We start from the raw sequence: 21,839 nt of genomic DNA, 5'->3' as shown, positions 1-21,839 counted from the left end.
CAGGCATTTTGTGGAACGAAATATAGGAAGGCTGATTTTTTCAAATCTGAAAGAAGGGTATTAGAAAAGCTTAAGTCCTAGTTTCTAAGTGTTGAAGATCTCCGGGATGTGCTTGGCAAATCAAGTAATTGGAACCCCAGGGCCAATTTTAGAGGGGGGGCAGCCTGGGCCATCGAACAGGGACGCAAGAATTGAGGGGCGCCGAAGGCACCCCAACAAACGGCGCACGGTTGTCCAAAATGACTTATCTCGTTGCAAAAATCATAACTTTTGAACGGATTGAGTTAGCGGTACAATTTTTTTTTTTATTTGAAGGACATTTCTAGGGCTGTTATACCAATGAATTTCAATAAAATTATTTCACAGGGTGTTTCGGAATCATCGGCCAAAAACAGATTTTCTTTAAAAAAAAAGTTTAAATTAAAATTGGTATGCCATTTTGTAGAAATCACTAATCCACATTTAAAAACAAAATTTCAAAAAAATACAACGTCACGTTTTCGAAAATTTTATTTTTCAAAAAAAAATTTCAAAATTTTTTTAAAAATCCAAAAATTATTTTTTTTGAAATTTTATTTTTGGCTTATATTTGAGTTATATAAGTGCTTCTTCACAAAAAGTTTCGTTGAAATCGAATAAGCCGTTTTGGAGAATATCGGATTTGAAAAAAAACGGTTTTATGGCAGGTACCGTAAAAAATCCATTCGGTTCCATTCATTAAGCCGAATAGGGTATGTGTACCAATCAATTGTTGATTCAAAATAAAAATATTTAGCTGCGCATGCTTGCGCACTGCCGAGATTTTGTACTTTGAAAAAAAATGAAGGCAGAAGGAACAGATTTTCTTTAAAAAAAATGTTTAAATTAAAATTGGTATGCCATTTTGTAGAAATCACTAATCCACATCTAAAAACAAAATTTCAAAAAAATACAATGTCCCGTTTTCGAAAATTTTATTTTTCAAAAAAAAATTTCAAAATTTTTTTAAAAATCCAAAAATTATTTTTTTTTAAATTTTATTTTTGGCTTATATTTGAGTTATATAAGTGCTTCTTCAAAAAAAGTTTCGTTGAAATCGAATAAGCCGTTTCGGAGAATATCGGATTTAAAAAAAACCGTTCTATGGCAGGTACCGTTAATAATGATTTTCCAAAAAAATTTTTTTCATTAGAAGATAGACCTTGTTTTCAAACTTACATTTGAATTTTTTAAACAAAATCGTTGGAGCCGTTTTTGAACAATTACAGCTTTACTGAAATTGGTGTATGACAAGTACCGTTATTTTTGGCCCAAAAAAATTAATTTCAAAAACACCTCTGGAGGGTCTCCAAAAAATGCTACATACCAAATTTGAAGTCAATCGGTCCATCCGTTTAGGATGTAGATCCTTATACAGACAGAAAGACAGACGGACTTCCGGGACCAACTTTTTTGGCATTCTCTATAATCGTAATATCATGGAAAAGTGTAATCTGAACTTTTTTTAGATGTGAATTAGTGATTTCTACAAAATGGCATACCAATTTTAATTTAAATATTTTTTTTTTAAGAAAATCGGTTTTCGGCCGATGATTCCTAAACACCCTGTAAAACAATTTTCTTGAAATTCATTGGTGTAACAGCCCTGGAAATTTCCTTCAAATTAAAAAAAAAACTGTACCGCTACCTCAATCCGTTCAAAAGTTATGATTTTTGCAACGAGATAAGTCATTTTGGACAACAGTGCGGCGCTCGTATTTTTGTCCTAAACTTTTTGAAAAATGAAGGCGCCCCCAATTTTGGGTTTATATGTTTGGATTCTGGAAGGACAATGGTGTCAAAAATCTTCGTTCATCTTTGAAGAACAAGGCGCCCCAATTTCTTTTGAAAGACTAAAACAATCCTAATATTCCTCCAACCAATTTAATTTGTGCAAAGCGCCCCTATATATAAATCACTAAATCATAGCTGATAATATGGAGATGGAGTGTGTTTCTTTATTTTTTCCGGATATGGAAAAGAATAGACCGACGAGACAAAATTTCTACTGAAACATAAAATTAAAACCAATTAAATAACAATTCGAACATACAATTATTATAAGTTAAATATTAAAACTCAGAATTCTTTTGATTTTAGTTCAACGTTTTTTCCAACCCAACTCAATCACAACAAAACACTGCCAAAAGCATAATAAGAACTTGAAATCATGTTAAAATGTTAATTTAAGGATTGTTTTCGGGGTTTTGGGTTTTCCGGATTTTGGGATTTCGGAAGTTTGTGTTTTCGGTATTTTTTGTTTTTGGGTTTTCGGGATTTTGACCCCAATATGAAACAGAATTGTACCGAAAAGAATATCAATCAGCTCTCAGCTGTACAATCTTATTTATGTGTCAAAACAAAATGAATATGTATTCACGAAATGGGTTATTTGTATAATATTGTATTTTAAAGAATTAAGTAATTGAAGATTTAAATAGTTGGAAATAGGTGCAACGTAAGCCTTTTAAACTTTAGGTATTTAATAGTCTTATTGTGCTCAATTTTCATTTATTTCAAACTAGACGCGAGAACTACTCGCGAGCTCATATTCCAATTCTTGAAAAATTGACAGCTTCTCCATTCCTCATAAAAACTACGTTTGTGTGTGAGAATAAAAAAAATAGGTTTGTTCGTTGTTCCCTCCTTCAGGGCACTGTGAGTCATGTCAATTAAACTAGACGCGAGAACTACTCGCGAGCTCATATTCCAATTCTTGAAAAATTGACAGCTTCTCCATTTTTCATAAAAACTACGTTTGTGTGTGAGAATTAAAAAAATAGGTTTGTTCGTTGTTCCCTTCTCCAGGGCACTGTGAGTCATGTCAATTAACTGTCAAAAAAATTAGAGTTTCTCGGGTTTTCATTTTACATCGAACACCTCAGAGCTTTAGTTTCATCAGCTGATTTCTGTTTTGACATTTTTTACTTTATAATACAGTCAAATAAGGAGAAAAAAGTAGAAAAATGTTAGTAGAAAATTTTTTTGCTCAATATCTTCCTTTTGCCATTCTATAACATATCTCAAAACTCTAGAAAAATCTCATGTCCGCTTGTCGCGATTTCAAGGTCAAATCGCGAAATGGAGATTTTCAAAATTAGCAAAAATAGGCTATGGTATTATATACACATATGATACATGATTTCAAGATATTTTTTAATGTTGATTCCAAAAAATCTAAAATCAAGACAATCTGACGTCTCTGGAAAAAGTTATACCTGTTTTTCATCTGTCAACTCATATTATTATAACAGTTGCAAACTTACTGCCGAAAAACCCTTAAAAGTTATGGTAGATGAACTAAATTTTGCATGAAGATTTTAGAATCCATCATTATTAAAAATCAAAACAATCCATTACAAAAAATATATATACCTACGAAATAATGGTATTTTTTGATGGAGGGGCAAATTTTAGGATATGCACTAAAGAAGATTTTTGTTCATCTTAGGAATAAGTGCTAATAGGCTAATTTTTTCATTTTAATCTTTGTTTGGATATTCTTTAACTACCCTCAAAAATCTAAAAAAATCTCATGTCCGCAAGTCCTAATTTTCTTGGTTTGAAGATAAGGTGCAGATTTTAAAAAATTAATAAGAAAAGTTTAAATTTTTATATGTATACCAACATAAGCGACATGAGTTAAAGGTATTTTTTAACACTTATTCCAACAAAACTCACAAACAAGTCAACCTGACCATCCCTGAAAAGTAAAGCACCTTATTCATGTTGATCTGACACAAATATCTGAAGTGTAGTTTTTCAATTTTTTAAAATCTGCACCTTATCTTCATGTATCATATGTGTACATAATACCATAGCCTATTTTTGCTAATTTTGAAAATCTCCATTTCGCGATTTGACCTTGAAATCGCGACAAGCGGACATGAGATTTTTCTAGACTTTTGAGATATGTTATAGAATGGCAAAAGGAAGATATTGACCCTTATTTGACTGGATTATTATTTAGTTTCTTATTTCATGAATTTCGTGAAAAATCTCATATTTACCATACAAATTTTGTATCCAAAAACGACAAATCACTTTTCGCACACCAAACATTTTTTTTTCTTAAACAGCTGATTTCATTTTGATAACTCTGAATTCCTCCAGGGCACTGTGAGTCATGTCAATTAACTGTCAAAAAAATCAGAGTTTCTCGGGTTTTCATTTTACATCGAACACCTCAGAGCTTTAGTTTCATCAGCTGATTTCTGTTTTGACATTTTTTACTTTATATAGTTTACTTTATATAGTTAATGTACCTAGTTGAAAAAGTTTTTGTAAAAATATTGTTCAAATAAAACCAACTGTTGCTACTCTTTAAATGTGTTACACAAAAAAGTCAGAGATAAAGGTAAACTTGTCAATTGAACCTAAATAACATGAATATTTAATTTTTTTTAAGTTAAGCTAATATACTTTAATAAACTGCATATTGGGTGATATGCATAAAAACGTAGTACTTACTTAAAGTAAAAGATGAAAGTAAATACTATAAATTCTAGTAAAAGGTAAAATTCATAGTATATACTTAATTTCGTATGCATAAAAAAAAGTACCTGCTAGCAGGCAAATACTTTTAGTATATACTGAATTCATCCAAGTAAATACTAGAATTCACCCAAAAATGATAGTAAATACTTTTTTTTAGATTATTTGTAATCGTTTGGTGTTTACAAATAAATTGTTTTGGAAGTATTACGGTTTAATCCATTATAAATTTACTGTTTCTCAGTAAAGTAAATCAGCAGCAGAGATGAGTAGCAATACGAAAGGTTTGTCAATAAGCCAAATGCACTTAGCTTTTGTGCGAATTTTAATGTACTTATGAGTTAGTCACAGCAACCCTCTTTTAAAAAAGCTAAGGCTGAGGCTATAAAAATATTTATTAATGAATACAAATCTGAAACTGGGGCGACACTAAACGAAGAACCAAAGTAATTTTTCTGAAGGTTTTTTGAGTGAACTCGAATCTGAAGTCAGAAAAAATTGATTTGCCTCCGTTTTTGAAATATTACCGTTATAAAATTACCAAAAACGTAATTTTGGCCGTTTTTAATGCTATATTTTTATGTGAGGTAATTTATTACAAACAAATTTCTAACGGTTCATATAAGAACTTATTTTCTTCCAAAAACTGTTTAAATCTTTCCGATATCTTTTTTATTGCCGGAGATATCTTAAGTTTAAGTCAATTAGCAAAAAAAAAAAAAACTAACTTTATTTAAAGTTTAAGTCACTGGGCAACAATATTTTTGCCACAATAACCAAAATATACTTTTCTGAAGGTTTTTGGGGTGCTGAGGTTGAATCCGAAATCAGGAAAATTCTATTAGCATCCCTTTTTGAAATATCTACTACCGTTATATATAAAAAAAAAAACATTTTATAACGGTAATATTTCAAGAACGGAGGCTAATAGAATTTTTCTGGTTTCGGATTCGACCTCAGCACCCCAAAAACCTTCAGTATATTTTAGTTATTGTGGCAAAAAAAAATAAATTTGGTTGACCAGTGCTGTCTTTGAGCTAAAGACTTATTTAATCTTAAGATATCGCGGGTAATCAAAGAGATATCGGAAATATTTAACGAGTTTTTGAAAAAAGGAAGTTCTTCTTCTTTGTTTGTAATGAATTACAATAAAGTGTTCACTTAACCAATCCACATTTTTCCTTTCAAAACGATAAAGTTGTTTAAAATTTGATTTAATTCCCTTGAGCGATTGCTTGAAATATTTCTCAACGTACTGGAGTTGAGAAAAATTTTAACTCGAGTAACGACTATGAATTCCGCTCTTAATACTGCTATTCATTATTTCCACGGCTTCATATACGGTGTTAAAATAAAAAAAAGTATATGCTATGAGATTTACAAGTTGGTATTTTGTAACCTTGAAAAAATCTAGTAAAGGGCCCAACCCATAGAATCCGTTGCGTCCGTTCCGTCGAAGTTTTCAACTGACAGCTCGAGAAAATACTCACGTTCTTATGGGAAGTGACCCATAAGCGACGGATCGGAAGGAGACGGACGGATTCGACGGAAGAAGTAGCCCAACTTTCTACTTTTTCATCCGTCGTACCCTTTGACATTGGTTTTCAACAATAGACCAGTTCGATTTTCTGTTTCTGAGTGCACACCGGGGAATTTCAGAACTAAGTTCTTTTCTTCTCCGATTTTATGAATTGTAAACTTTAATTGTTTATTTGTGAAGAAAATGTAATAAAAGTAACATTTAATGATATATCTAATAAATTATATCAATTAAATACTAAAATTCTGTTGTAGAGTTCAATTTCTCTATGCCAAAGTCATATCTACAAATGATAATCTGTTATTAAAAATTGTTTTTAACTGAAGAGCAAGTACCTACATGAAATCAAGTCGCGGATTTTATTTTATTAAAAAAAAAGAACAACAATAATAGTTAAAAATTTCTTGCATCAGAACTACCTTAGTGCACATTCAGCGATAAAATATCGAACACACCTCGGAATTTGAAGTGAGCTGTCAAAAAGCAATCCGTCGTACGACGTATTCTATGGGTCACCCCTTTCTGTCCCATCCTTCAACTTCAACGGATGGATTGACGGAACGGACGCAACGGATTCTATGGGTTGGGGGGGCCTTAATTCCAAAAGAAAAAAAGTACTTACTAGGTTTTATGCATACGGAATAAAGTATTTGCTGAAAAAGTTCATCCAAAAAAGTAGTTACTATGACTGATAGTAAATTCTTAATTTTCAGCATTTACTTGATTTTTATGCATGTCAAAAATAGTATATACTTGAAATTTCTCTAGTAAAAGTATTTACTATTTTTGCATATCACCCAATATTTCATTGCTTGAATTGAGCTGGCAATATAAATGCGATGTAAACAAATAATTTAAGGAATATATAGGTACACAAGAATTTAAAATTTTTGTTTTGTTTACTTTCAGTTTACCACAATTATTGGGCGCTGATTCTGATTCTGTTTCCATTCTTAACGCTGTTTGGTAACGTTTTAGTTATTCTATCCGTATGCCGTGAACGTTCGCTTCAAACAGTGACCAACTATTTCATTGTATCCTTGGCCATAGCTGATCTTTTGGTAGCTGTTGTGGTTATGCCGTTTGCAGTTTATGTGTTGGTAAGTTCAAATCGTGACTAAATGTTTTTTTTTGCATGGTGTTTTCATCCTCTCTTTTGTAGTTCAAATAAGAAGTTTCTTCGAATATTTGTATTCACTCTAATCAACCTGTCAACAAATTTGCAAAAACTGAAGTCTCAGCGTGTTTTAAAAAGTTTTTTGCCAGAGTTTTTTTCACATCTTTCGCATCTCCGCTAGGTAACTACTTCAACAACGATCGAAACCATCTAAAAATAAGTCAACGACATTAATATGTATGTAGGTATGTAGTCTCTCTCGACAGTTTTGCAAACATGGAGCTATCTTAGTTCTAGCTTTTATTTCACCAATATTGGCGGATTAGTTGTGGTTGAAGTTTAGTTCAAGGGTCAAAATCATGGAAGTGGGAAATTTCGATGACCGAATTCTTAAAATAGCAACTTTGTTTTATGATAAAAATTTCATTTTCAAATTAATAATTTGTCGGTTCATAAACAGGCAGATCAAAAAAATGCGTATTTTTCAGTTTACCGCAAAACCCCAAAATTAGTACTAAAAAAAAACGTTCCTCCAAATGGTTGTGATCTCTTCAAAACGACTTTAGTTGTCTAGAAATAGTATCAATATGAATGATGCATTGTAATATTAAGATAGTAGGTCTTAATTAAATCAAATATAACTTTATTGCTTTGTTTAGAGACCAATTTCTAAAAAAATGCTCTTAATGCATGTTCGGAATACCTGGGCCATAAGTCATTTTTTTTTAATTTTCGTAAATTTTTTGATAAAAGTGTTTACTACAGCCATACTAAGATAGGATACTGATTAAAAATACCCAACAAATGCCGAATTATGTGTGTAAGACCACATTACACAGGTCAACAAGAAATTTGTGCTTGGGTTGTGACTTGTGACTATGAAATTATGATGGATATATTTAAATTTATACTCATCTGGAAAACATTTATATTTTTTTTAATTTTCTTTTGTAGTCAGCATACCAATTTCCGGTAGGTACTCTAGTAAATCTGTTTTTTTTTACAAAAATTGTCGTGCGTAACCGATTTATCTGGGGTCGAATTACGCCATACGTTCCTTAACGTATGGTTGCTATGTGTCCCTATCTTTTTCTACTAATTAAATAAAGTCACAAATAGTAAAAACGTTTACGTATGATCGTAATCGTGTGCCGTAATTTGACCCCTGATTTTTGTTTTGTTTTCTTTATTTAAATGCTAATTTCATTTACAAAACACATTCAGAAAAACCCAAAAAATAAACAGGAAATTTAAAAAGAAAAAAAAATTAAATCGAAATGTTCGTTTTGTTTGAATTGAGGCATTATTTGATACCTTCACTGAACCAAATCCTTACGTAAATACAACGAAGAAATTCGTTGAGCCAACGAAAATTTAATTAATTTTCAGCCGATGAAAAATTTAAATGGCTCAACGAAATGGCTTTCATACCAGCATACGTTAATGAAGAACAAAGAACTTCATCAATTAACGAAAACTTTCGTATTTTAATGAAATTTTTCATAAAAATTTTTGATCGAGAATTAATGAATTTTTACATCACTTTACGAAATTTTTTCATCCATTAATGTAAAATTTAATTAACCACGATGATATTTTTTGTTACTCAATGTATTTTTTGATTAATTTATGAAAGAAATTTCGTTAGCTAACGAATTATTTCGTAAATTTTAGGAATAGTTTAATTAAATTACGAAAAAAATATTCGTTAGGTAACGAAACTTTTCGTTATATTACTTTTTTTTAGTAGATTTATTGGACTTGTTAAATTATTATTAATTTAATACAATCCAAAACAAAAAATTGGCGTTTCGACCCGGTGGAGCTCACTTGGACTCATCAGTTGACTTATCCGTGAGACACCTTGTCAATACGCAAATATTTTTTATATTCAGCTCAACTTACATAGATTTTTAAACAAAAACCTAATGTGAACTATATCCAGAAAGATTCAATTTTTAATCCATAAAACAGAAATGCACCCAAGTCTACGTTTTTTTTTTTTATTGTAAGGCAACGATATTTTTTCGTTAACTGATGTATTTTTTCATAAGCCAATGTAATATTTCATTAGTAGGGGGAAGTGGTCACCCTTCGTACACGGTCACCCTTCGTACAGTGAGCTTAAAACAAAAACTAAACCGTATTCAAACACGTGCTTACTAGTGTGCATAGACATAGTAGGCGCCGAGCTGCTAGATAAATTTTGAATCCTAAGTGTAACGGATTCGGTCGCCACAAGACTTTTAGTGTTTTTTAGTGCTCTGAGTAATTTTTTTATGTACATTTGATGTCATGTTGTGTTTAAGTTAAGTATGTTTTTGGCTAAACAGTAATGAAGAATTGTTGTTTAAAGTGTTAAATTTGTGTTTTAATTATAAATATTACAAAATCTCAGTACATTTTTTCAAAAATCGATTTTTCTGCATTATGTACAGCTTGGGGAGCATTCGTACAGTCAAACATGGGGCACATTCGTACGCATACGTATGCCCGCCAGTAAATTTTCTTGAGCAGATAACAATCAAAACACGGAGTTACAGTTTTATTGAAATGAACTTTAAACCTCTATAATAAGTTTTTCGCATTCTATAGTAAATTAAGGTTGGTATTTTTATATATGTAAATAATAATTTTTTTCAGAATCGTCGAATCGTGAAAAATTGAGTTTTTTTATTTGTTTTTGTTTTTTTCTGAGTCAAGTTCAATTAATTAATAAATTAATAAGTAATTAAATGTTTTAAAACTCAAATTTGGCATTTGACAAATGAAAAGTTAGTCAAATTAACGTTTTAAATATCCTGTACGAATGTACCCCATGTGCTGTACGAAGGTACCCCACGGGTGGGGAGGATTCGTACAAAAATCTAATCCCAGTAAAATGGCTATAACTATTTAAGCCTTTGACTTAGAAGTGTCAAATTTTTTTGTAAAGTGTAATAATATACATATTACAAATAAAGTCCATTTTCTCGAAGCTGGAGTGAGTAAATAAATAACTAAAAATAAATAAGTAAAAACTGTACGAAGGGTGACCACTTCCCCCTATATGAAGAATTTTCATAAGCTTATGAAGATTTTCGTTAGTTAATGTTGAATTTCATAAGTTAATGAATTTTTTCGTTACTTAATTAAAACTTTGATAAAGTAAGGAAAAAATTCTTATTTTTATTCTTTAAAATAAGTATGAAATTTTTCGTTACCTAATTGATGAATCTTTTCATTGAAAAAGTGTATGAAACGTTTTCATTAGAAGAATAAAAAAAGAAGTGCCAAAGAACAACGGTTCCTCTCTTATCTTCATTTGAATCAGGCTGTACGAAAAATATAATTAGAACGGGACATTTAGTTTGCACCGATATCTTTAAGTTGTATACTGGTATTAGGGTGTTTTTGATTACCACATATCTCACGTATTTTTGATAATAGGAAAAAAGTGGCAGTATAGCAATCTTGTAGAAAATTTATTTTATCTTGTAGAAAATTTATTTTTCTACAAGATTTTCTGAACACCATTTCCGCTTAACTTTATAGTTTCAAAGTTACAGTACATTTTCTTCAAAAAAATGGGTTTTTATTTGATTGTATTCATCACAATATGCGAAACGCATATGGAGTTGAGGTCACTTTAACTTTTTAATAATAAAATTAACTTTTTAATTGAAAATGTATTCATCATAACATTTTTCTTAAAATTTAAGTCGAATAAAGTGTTTTTTGCAAAAATGTAGGTAGAGCTTTAAATTGTCATATAGCTTAACAGATTTTTTGTACAACGCACCTTTTTGCAGTTGCACTATAGCTCATAAAACTCGAGGTAGACTCACAGGGTATGAAAATTGTATTTTGCTCCCAACACTACAAAAGCAAATCTTAGGAGGGAAAATGGTGATTATCTATTGTTTTGGTTTACCATGAACGCAAAAATTGCAAATTCAACCCAAGAATTTGTATTTAAATGTGTTTGCATATTGCAAGAAAACAACAACAAATACTGTACAAAATAAAGTATTTGTTGTTGTTTTCTTGCGATTTGATACACTTTTTGTTAAATAAAAATTGACTTCAGATTCAGATTTCAAATGCCGAAATATGATGAACTAAGTAATACCTGCAACCTCTGCTAGGTCATTTCCAAAGTAATTGATATGATTCTTATTTTGTAACACAGTGTAATTATTTAAAATTTAACAACCAAATTAATAAGCAAAAACAAGGTGATCCCATGGGAAGTTCCTTATCACCAATTTTGGCAGACATTATCATGAAGATCTATTAGAAGAAGTTATTAAAAACCGAAGTTATTAAAAAACGCTCTGATAAACCAAAATTTGTTGTAAAATATGTTCATGGCTTAAAATTATCACAGAAATATTTTGGGCAAATTAATTTTCAAAACAAATTACTAAATCTTTGATTGCAAATTAAAATAATGGAAGAACAATACCTGGAAATGTTGATGCTGGTCAACAGAGAATATAGAAGTTCTATATATGCTCCACAACTTTCGAAAAGACTAGCAAATGCTCCAATAAGAGATAAGGGAAGGATAAAAATAGCATTCAAACCTTCCAATACACTCAAAACAAATGTATTAACCAAATTTAAAGACGAAACAAAAAAAGAAGACAAATCGGACTTGGTATACCAGTTTAACTGTTTAGGTAGAAATAATACTTGTTCAAAAGTTTATATTGGAACATCGAAACAAAAACTTAAAAACAGGATATCCGGACACAAATCAGATGAGAGAACCGGAAACTCACATAAAACGGCACTAGCTATGCATTGTTTAGAAGAAGACCACAGGCCAGATTTTGATAATGTAAAACTCTTACAACAAAAAAATCATTATTCTAAACGTATGTTATTAGAAATGCTGTGCAAAAGAAGGAAAATGTTGTCAACAGAAGATCGGACTGCGATGTTCTTAGTATTATATACAGTCATTTAGCTAAAAGTTAAATATCCTAACTTATTGATTTTTACTGAAACGTAGCGCCAAACAGTGTTGCCAGAGTATTTTCGAGGCAAGGAGCCGATTTTAAAAAATCTTGGAGCCAAAAATAGCCGCTTTCAAAAATGGTCAAAAAACGCAAACAATTTTTGTGGCATGGGATTTAAAAATGTTGTTCTTTCAATTTTCAAATAACTTTTGCTTATCAGACTTCAAGTGTAATTATTTTTTTCATTTTGTTGATATATATTGGTTTTCATGCTCATTTACGGGCGTAAAATTAAATTTTAAACGAAAATCAAATCAAAAATGTATGCAAATTGGTTGTCACATTCACATTTTTGGTGGATTTTTGCTGTAGAATGCTTACATTTTAAAGGAGCCTGAAATCGCCAAGTTCGAAATTAAAAGAGCCAAAATCCAATAAATCGAAAATCAAAATATTAAGGAGCGAGTTAAAAGTTCAAGGAGCCTGTTTGGCGATAAATATACGGCTCTGGCACCACTGGCACCAAAAAAAAGATAAAAAAAAAATAAAATTGACTTAAAGCCTACAATAAAAAAAAAAAAAAAAAAAACAAAAAATCATGTGTGCAATTCACAGAAGAAGTGAAAGAAGTGAAACCTTAAAAATCATTTTTCTTTCGAAAAAAAAAGGAAAATAGAAAAAATCTACCTGCTGTTTTATTCTATCACCTTAAAATCCATGTTTTTTATATGACAACCTATATAAATTTTATATCATCTTAAAGCTTATTGTTTCAGCTCAAAATATTTATATCGACCATGTCTAGTCTATACAGCATCTACATAAATAGGTAGCTAAATTTTTTGAAGCAAATCACCATTAAATACATATATTTTTTTAAATTACAACCAATGATACATCTGAAAGGATACTTCACCTTTTATATGACGTATCAATCATATTTTTGCAATGCCTACAAAAAAAGTAAGAATTTTTCAAAGTGAGATTACGGTATTTCCTACACTGGTGGTTGGTCATCGGCAACAGATCTTCACAGGTGTTTTGAGGTATTTTTCAAGTTTTTCAATTTAAGATTGTGTAACTTGTAGAGCACGTAACGTTATGTTTGATATATCAAATAAAAGTTAATGTTATCCGCATGCGTATTAAAGTTAAATCAAATTTGTATGTGCACTAGATAAAAAGATATAACGTGTGTTGGAAAAGAACATCTTTTTACCATTATCTCCGAACTTTGAATATAAAATTAATTGAAATTTTGTACAATTATAATTTATTTAATTACCTATCTACAATACAAATTTCATTCATCTTTCTATTAAAACAAAAAAGTTATAACAAGTTGAAGTCGTGTCGCGTTTTCGTTTCATCATGTTTCAAATCACTACGATACTAAAGAAGTTTTCACTTCAAAAATATTTTAAATATTTCTATGTAACCACCTGCAGTCAGTTTGGCATTGAAATGCCATATTCTTGGCACAGGGACATAAGGCCCATGGAATAACAGCCACTATTTATTTGTGGGGCTTACGTCCCGCATGAGTGAGACATAAGTTCCAAATTAAATGTGGAGCTTATGTCAAACTCAGGTTGGACAAAAGACCCACAAATATAGGATGGACGTTATGTCTTACTAACAAAGAATTTACAAATTATAAAATTATCTCCCAACTGGATAACTACTGTAACTGGGATAGTTACATAATTCGATTTTGCATTTATGTCACACCTTATTGCCAAATAAGCCGATCCAATAGTATATCCAATCAAGGGGATTGCAGCAGAGCAGCATGCTCCCAGCCTCCAAACATACTTCACTGTTTGTAAACCTAAGTCCTGGGTTTTATTGTTTTATGTATGTGTATACCAAACAACAAAGATATGTTTGCGTTATAACTTGGAAAACGCGAAGCGGAAAAAAATTTCTTACATGAGAATCTATTTAATTTTTGGAACCCAAACTTGTAATTCAAAATTATTGTTACTATTAACAATTTTGTAAAAAAAATTTTGGCATGATAAACCCCCCCCCCCCCATTATTCATTATTGTTTTCTTCATAGATTAAATTTATAAAACACTTTGTTTATAATATACATTTATCGAAGAAAATCGGCACCAAAGTCAAAAATTATCATGGGTAAGAAAAAAATAATTCCCTTTAAAAATTAACATTTTTTAAATGCAGTTACAAAGAATAGAGTTTCTTCTAAAAATCAAGACATTACCGTAGTTTCTATCATAATTATTAACGGAGATATTAACATTAACATGAGTAAAGACATACCAAAGTAAGCGTTTTCTTAAATCATCGATAAAGGCTATCAAATTTGCAGACAAAGAGTTACTGTTGAACAATTTTTTTCTTAGAATATACCCAAGAATCATCCCCTTAAATGTTCTTATCTCATTACGAGACACCCTGTATACTGTATTTTGGCATAAGGTATGAAATAAATTCTAAATCGTGCACGTTGTTAAAACAACAAACATAATGTCTCTATGTCAAAAAAAGATATTTATATTAGTGATGGGAACTGTCGAATGATTTGAACTATCGATAGTTAGTTACTGAATGATTTGAACTATCGAATAGTTCATTCATTAATTTATTCATTCGAAAAAAGAACTATCGAATAAGCTTTCGGATAAAAACCATCGAATAAAAAAAACTATTCGAATGAGAAAACTTTCGTTTAAGAATAGAAAAATATCGTATAAAAAAGTATTTGAATTAAAAAATATCGTATAAAAAACTATTCAAATGAAAAAACTATCGTTTAGGAAAACTATTCAAATCAAAAAACTATCGTTTAAGAAAAGTATTAAATTTTTTTTTTATAATGAGCGCGCACTAAAGGGTTTTGGGTACCCTTAATATGTATAAGTTTTATCCGATATCACTTGTGCGCCTCCACAATAAATTAAAACAAAATAGCGAGACCTAAACAAATACACAATACAACATTGTATCGATCTACAATGTTGAATCATAGCATATACCCTTCTGGTGTATTCTAATATTTATCTTGTAATAATAAACTGCGACATCCAAGCATCCACTGTTAGATGCTGTGTCATCATTTTAAGTAGGTAGTAATAAACTTCGACACCCAAGCATCCGCTAGAGCAACTGTAAGATGCTGTCATCATTTTTAAACAAAGAACATTGTAACGATCCCCAGTTGGATCATTCCAAATATCAAAATTATAATTTAATCTTAAGTTGGCTTTCGGGCAAGATACATCCAATCTTAAGTTGACCATCGCAGAAGATACAGCGAATCTTATGTCGACCATCGAACAAGATACTTCGTATCTTAAGAAAACCTTTGAGATTCAAACTAATAAATTTATTTCTTTTTTAAAAAATATTTTAAAGAAGTTTAATTTAAAATTTATATATACACAGTACGAGCTTTAGGAAAAGAGGAAGGGATGTAAAAGGAGATACCGATGCACATTGGTTTTAAAGTTCTGAACATTACAATGGGAGGGAAAAACTGAGGCGGGTAATGCATTCCACATTCTAGTAGTACGACTAAAGAAAGAATCTCTGTATTAGACGGTACGTCCGAAGTTGGGCTCAAGTGTAAACTGATGGGCATTCCTTGAAGTACGAGTATTACGGTTGAATTGTTTAAGGGGAGGAATGCAGCTAGCTATTTCATTAGAACATTTTTTAAAAAAGTACCTATAAAATAAGAACAGACATGATACATTCCGAAATGTTTCTTACATCTTCGGAGGAAACCTAAGCATTTCGCAGAGTTTTTGGCTACATCGAATATGTGCTCATTCCACAAAAGGTGGTTTGTAATGGACATACCTAGAATCGAAAGCTGTTCAGTTTCCTCGATGCAAGTACCACTCATGGATAGTGGCAAAGGGGGAAGGTTTCGTTCTAATGATAGTAAGCAGCATTGTGTTTTAGAAGCATTAAATTCTACGCGGTTTCTTATTCCCCATTGGACAATGCATTCGAGATCAGAATTTAATGAACTTATCATATTTTGCCGTTGGAGTTCCACATCCGAAGGACATGGGTGTGAATCTTCAAACGAATATGAAAAGCTGAGGTTACTATCATCTGCGAAATAATTTAATGGATTAGAAGTTTCAGAGAGCAAATCATTAATGAAAATGAGAAAGGGAGTCGGAGACAAAACGGAGCTCTGGGGCACACCAGCGTTTATATTATGGGTTTCAGACTTGAATCCATCCAAAACGACTTGAATTGAACGTTTCGAAAGGTAATTTCTAATACAACGAAGAAGAGATTCATCAATACCGAATGCAAGCATTTTCGATAAGAGGGCTTGATGCCAAACTCTATCAAATGCCTTTGAAATATCAAGCGCAACAATCTTACTTTCTCCAAAATGATGTAAAGATTTGTTCCACTGATCGGTGAGATAAACCATCAAATCACCAGTGGATCTACGAAAGCCATACTGCCGGTCATTAAGAAGCTTCCGTTCTTCAAGATATTTCTTAAGCTGGAAATTAATCAACGTTTCCATGACCTTGGAAAGAAGGGACGTAAGGGCAATCGGACGATAGTTAGAGGGTGAAGAAGATTCGCCTTTTTTAGGGGCAGGCTGGACAAATGCTTTCCACTCGGAAAGAGACCTGTAGAGTAGGACAGATGGAAAAGCTTACGCACTGGGTTTGCCAGCGTAGAATAACACCTCTTCAGAACTATGGGAGGAATATTATCCGGGCCAGCGGATTTGTGTATGTCAAGGTCTTTAAGAACTCTTGCCACTGCACGAGTACGAAAAAATATAGCTCCCATAAAACTATTTACTCGCTCACGTGAAGGGGGAGTCATGACACTTTCTGTTAACGTTGAGTTGGAAGCGAACTGCCTGCCGATTTTCCTCAGTGGGGTTGGCTTTATAATAACGGAACATTACCTCTTTTTCCCTGATAACCTCTTTGCAGCTCGAATCAAACCACGAATTCTCTTTCGGTTTGATTGTCTTAGCCCTATTCGGGATAAAATTTCTCATTCCGGTGAGAATTAAGTTTGTAATCATATCTGTATTCTTTAATTGAATTTTTTTGACAAGAGAAATTCGCAGATATGACACAATGATCTGATGTGCCTAGAAGCGATAATACACTTACAGCGTATTTTTCACTGTCAGAGGTAAGAAACAAGTCTAGAGTATTTTCAGCCCGACCAGCGACCGATGTCCGAAATTCGAGTCGGCTCGTTAACTAGTTGAGTTAAGTGGTTTAACTCAGCAAAAATCTGAACATACCTTTCTTCGGGTGTTGTCTGGCCCGAAAAGCGAAGCCAAGAAGAATTGTGTATATTGAAATTGCCCGTAATGACGATTTCAGTGCGAGGGTGAAGGGTAACAATCCTTTGGATGGAGTCGGATAGGGCATAAAATTCATTAGAAGTTGAATTACTATCCAGATTTGGACTTCGATAAATAAAACATGTATGGATGATGCGCTTGTTAATTGTAAATTTGAACCACATGAAGTTAAAATTAGTGTTAATGCACTGACCGTATTGTGGTTGAAGTTGATAGACAACATCATTTCGAATATAAATGGCGAGACCGTGGTGAGAAAAGAATAATGGCACCAGGCAATACCCATTAAGATTGAATTCAGAACATTCTGAATTTTCACTTATCTGGGTCTCACCTAGTGCCAAAACAGCTGGCCTGTTTTGCACAGTATAAATGTACACATCGCGAAAATTCGATCTAAGCCCACGAATGTTGGCATAATCGACCCTGAAATTACCTACCATTTAAATATACTAAAACTTTAAAAAACCTTATCCGACAATTACCTATATTGAGAATTGAGATTACATAAATTCCAATTTGAGCTTCAACAAAACAAATTGTCACTAGTGTTATGCCTTAGTGACAATTTGTATCGATCCGCCCCTGGTTATTTATTAACACATACAATAATCTATTTGGAGTCGAACTGATAATGATTGCGACATTATGAGAAGAAGCTCCACTCACAATACCACAATCATTAAGCTAATTCGACTGCGAGAATGATGGGGGGAAGGAAAAGAAGGAAAAACTCGTTATGCACTGCACATGCATTGTATTTGCATTTTTTTGGTATTATATTATTTGGTTAGGGACAGTGAACTATTATTTGTTTTTTTTTTTTTTTTCTTATTGCGGGAGAGGGACTGAGGTGTTGTTGTTGTTTGTTATTGCACTTTTTATGAGTTTATTTTATATGCACGCCGCGCCGCGAGGTAATTTTTTTTTTGGTTTAATTTGTGGGTTTTATGTATTTATATTTTTGATTTAAATGGGCTATTGTTTTTTTTTTTTTTTAATAATTATTTGTTGTAAACAAAAATAAAAACACAAATGACAGGAACTATGTAAAAAATAATTAAAAACACAACGAGAACACTCTTTTTCGACGGGACGAGACTTTCACACGTGCGTTGCCGATGGGAGGCAAATCGGTTTTCGAAAAATGAAAAAACTATCGTTTAAGAAAACTATTCGAATGAAAAAAACTATCGTTTGTAAAAACTATTCGAATGAAAGAACTATCGTTTAAGAAAACTATTCGAATTAGAAAACTATCATATTGTTATATAATAAAATCACAGCAAAAACATTACTGTTAAAAAAGAGCCAAGTTCTCTTATGTTGAAATTATGCTGGCACAAAAAGTATTGAGATGTAAAAGTGTACCAAGTTCTAAAGTTTGGGTTCAAATTCGTATCAATAAAATTTTGATTGTTCTCTTGACAATTTTTCTTTTAATTACCGATTTTTAAAGTTATTTAAAAAATTGCCAAGTAAACAATCAAGATTTTATTGATACGAATTTGAACTCAAACTTTAGAACTTGGTCCACTTTTACATCTCAATACTTTTTGTTCCAGCATAATTTCAACATAAGAGAACTTGGCTCTTTTTTAACAGTAATGTTTTTGCTGTGATTTCACTACTTTTTGCAAGGTATGGCTGTAGAATTGAAAATCTCTATATTTGATGGAAATTCAGTGAAAATGAGCGGTTGCCACGCCCCCTGGCTGAAATTCTCAAAATTAAAATTTTTTCCTTTGTATTAACTACCGGCTCTACCATTCTAAGAAATTTCATGATTCTACGATAATCAGAAGTGCTCTATAATATTTTATGAAAAATCAGTGGAAATGGGCGGATGCCACGCCCCCTGGCTGAAATTCTCAAAATTAAAATTTTTTCCTTTGTATTAACTACCGGCTTTACCATTCTACCAAATTTCATGATTCTACGAAAATCAGAAGTGCTCTATAATATTTTATGAAAAATCAGCGGAAATGGGCGGTTGCCACGCCCCTTGGCTGAAATTCTCAAACTTTAAATTTTTTCCTTCGTATAAACTACCAGCTCTACCATTCTACCAAATTTCAAGATTCTACGATAATCAGAAGTGCTCTATAATATTTGATGAAAATTCAGCGGAAATGGGCGGATGCCACGCCCCCTGAATTGAAAATCTCAAATTTTCGATTTTTTCCTTTGTATACACCACAAGTCCTATCACTGTGTAAAATTTCAAGTTTCTACGATATCGGGAAGTTCTCCATAATTTTGATGATCTGTCAGTGAGTCAGTGAGTCAGTTACGGTTTTGCGATTTTTGAAGCTCTTTATCTGAGAAACTACTCATCGTAGGAAGCTGAAATTTGGTGAGGTGTTTGGTTTTGACCAACTCAACAAATGTAGCGAGTTTGAAATTTCTAGCATCTTTGGTGTGGAAGTTAGAGGGGGGTCGAAAATGGCCTGAGTTGTTTCCTGTAAATAAGGGTGTAGTGCCAAAGTTGCTAGAGAACTTGTCAGGGCAATACAGTGCCCCTTGATTTGCTTCTACGCCCTCCCCAATGCACCCACCTAAAAATAGCTTTTTACCTCACTTGGGGTTTGATCACAAATGCTCCAGTGTATCGTATTTAATAAAAATATATTTTGCTCCAACTTCATCTTCTGTGAAAATAAAGTTGGAGAGCAGATTTCTATAATGATCATTAGCAGCATAGCAACCAAGTGACGCCTAAAGATTAGGGAGAAGCTTTCTCTACAGTTGTTTTTACTGGCTTGTTATTCACTTAACTTTGTATTTTATCACTCTAGTATCATCTCGCTACTTGTCAACATCTCGTCTCTAATTTGTATTATTTGTAGGTACCTACTTATAACTAATTGTTAAAACTTAAAACTATTGAAAGTGGAAAACTATTAAAACCTAAGAATAATTACACGATGTAACACTCAAAATATACGCGGGCGGAGACCTATCAGGTTTTGTAGAGCTAGTTGCACTGAATACGAAACGGTATTTGAAAATCCCCTATCACCCCCAAAATCTGGAGTTACGGGCAAAAAACGGTTTTTTGCACCTTCACCCATTGAAAAAATTCTAGCTTCGACAATTTTTTACCCATTTTCGATTTTTTACAGTTTCTGATAGAAAATAAATATACCTTTTTAACAATGTATAAAACATGTAACTCGGTTAAACCACTTAGAATTTATAAGCTGTCAAAGTTCAAAAATTCAATTTTTTTTGTCATTTGCCCAACTTCGGCATCAATTTAAAGTATATGTTTTCAAAACAACATGCCATTTAAAAAATATATTGTAAAACTATATCTATTTCCCAATTAATTGAGTTATTTTTTATTAAAATCACTTCAAAATTGGCTTAGAAAAAAAAAATTTCAATTTCAACCCAGATACAGAAATTCGAACTTTTAGGTATAGAAAAAAAATGTTGTTTCGGCACGTAGTAGGATAACTTGGGCGCCAGGATTTGATAACGGGTTTTTGTAGAGGAGCTCAATACAAACATTTTTTTCTTTGAGAGGGGGTCTATCTCTCCCCGTTTAGGTGGGAGGGGCATTTTTCTAAAAAAAAATTATCAAAATAAAAAAAAAATATTAAAAAACAACGGCAACACTTATAGTAATAAATGATACCATTTCCGAAAGGCAAAATTGTACATTTGACCCTAATTTTTAAATCAATATAATATAACCAATAGTTTTTGAAATAATTGATTTCAAAATTAAAAATAGGCGAAAAAAAATTTTTTTAAACTCATTTTATACAATTTTTGTCCAGACTGTGGATTTTAGTAAAAAAAATTACTCACTCAGAAAACTGCCTCAATTGATTCCTTATCGAACCGTGAAAACTATATGTTTCTATGTCTTCTAGTTTTTGAGAAAATTGAAAAATTATTCAAATAATCAGATTTTTCTTTTTTCAAAATATTTTTTGTTTTTATTTGTTTTTATTTTTCAATTTTCTCGTAAACTCACGGTAGACATCTCAATACCATCGTAACTTGTGACGTATTCTTCATATGATCCTCTTTCCACCGACTTTGCCATAATCTCTTGCTTTGTCGGAAGCTTACAATTTTTTCCGAGGCGGTTTCTTTGCACAGTCCCCAGGCACAAAATTCCGTCCTTGGCCATGTAGTACATTAGTGGCAGAGAGGTATAAAAATTGTCAAAATAAACAATATGGTTTACGTTTTTTTCTATAGCCCGAGATAGCTTTATAACAACATTCCCCACAGCTCCAATGTCCATCTCATTTTCCAACATAACGTCGTTGTCCTTTCCTGAATAAATAATGAATTTGAAAGCATATCCCGTCAGTGAACACAGCATATACAATTTAAATCCCCACTTATGTGGCTTCAAGGGCAAATATTG

The 21,839-nt window shown here is 31.9% G+C and overlaps 1 protein-coding gene across 2 annotated transcripts in view; it reads left to right on the top strand.

The window, feature by feature from the left end:
- Window positions 1-21,839, top strand: part of LOC129912756 (dopamine D2-like receptor) — a 315,611-nt gene that overhangs the window by 172,149 nt on the left and 121,623 nt on the right. For both annotated transcript variants that reach the window (XM_055991152.1, XM_055991153.1), the window contains exon 3: window positions 6,962-7,152. In XM_055991152.1, coding sequence (XP_055847127.1) covers window positions 6,962-7,152 — 191 coding nt within the window. The remainder of the gene's footprint in view (window positions 1-6,961; window positions 7,153-21,839) is intronic.

Source organism: Episyrphus balteatus, chromosome 2 (assembly GCF_945859705.1).
Source record: "Episyrphus balteatus chromosome 2, idEpiBalt1.1, whole genome shotgun sequence".
In the NCBI taxonomy this organism is placed as follows: domain Eukaryota; kingdom Metazoa; phylum Arthropoda; class Insecta; order Diptera; family Syrphidae; genus Episyrphus; species Episyrphus balteatus.
This window is presented reverse-complemented; position numbering and strand designations above follow the sequence as displayed.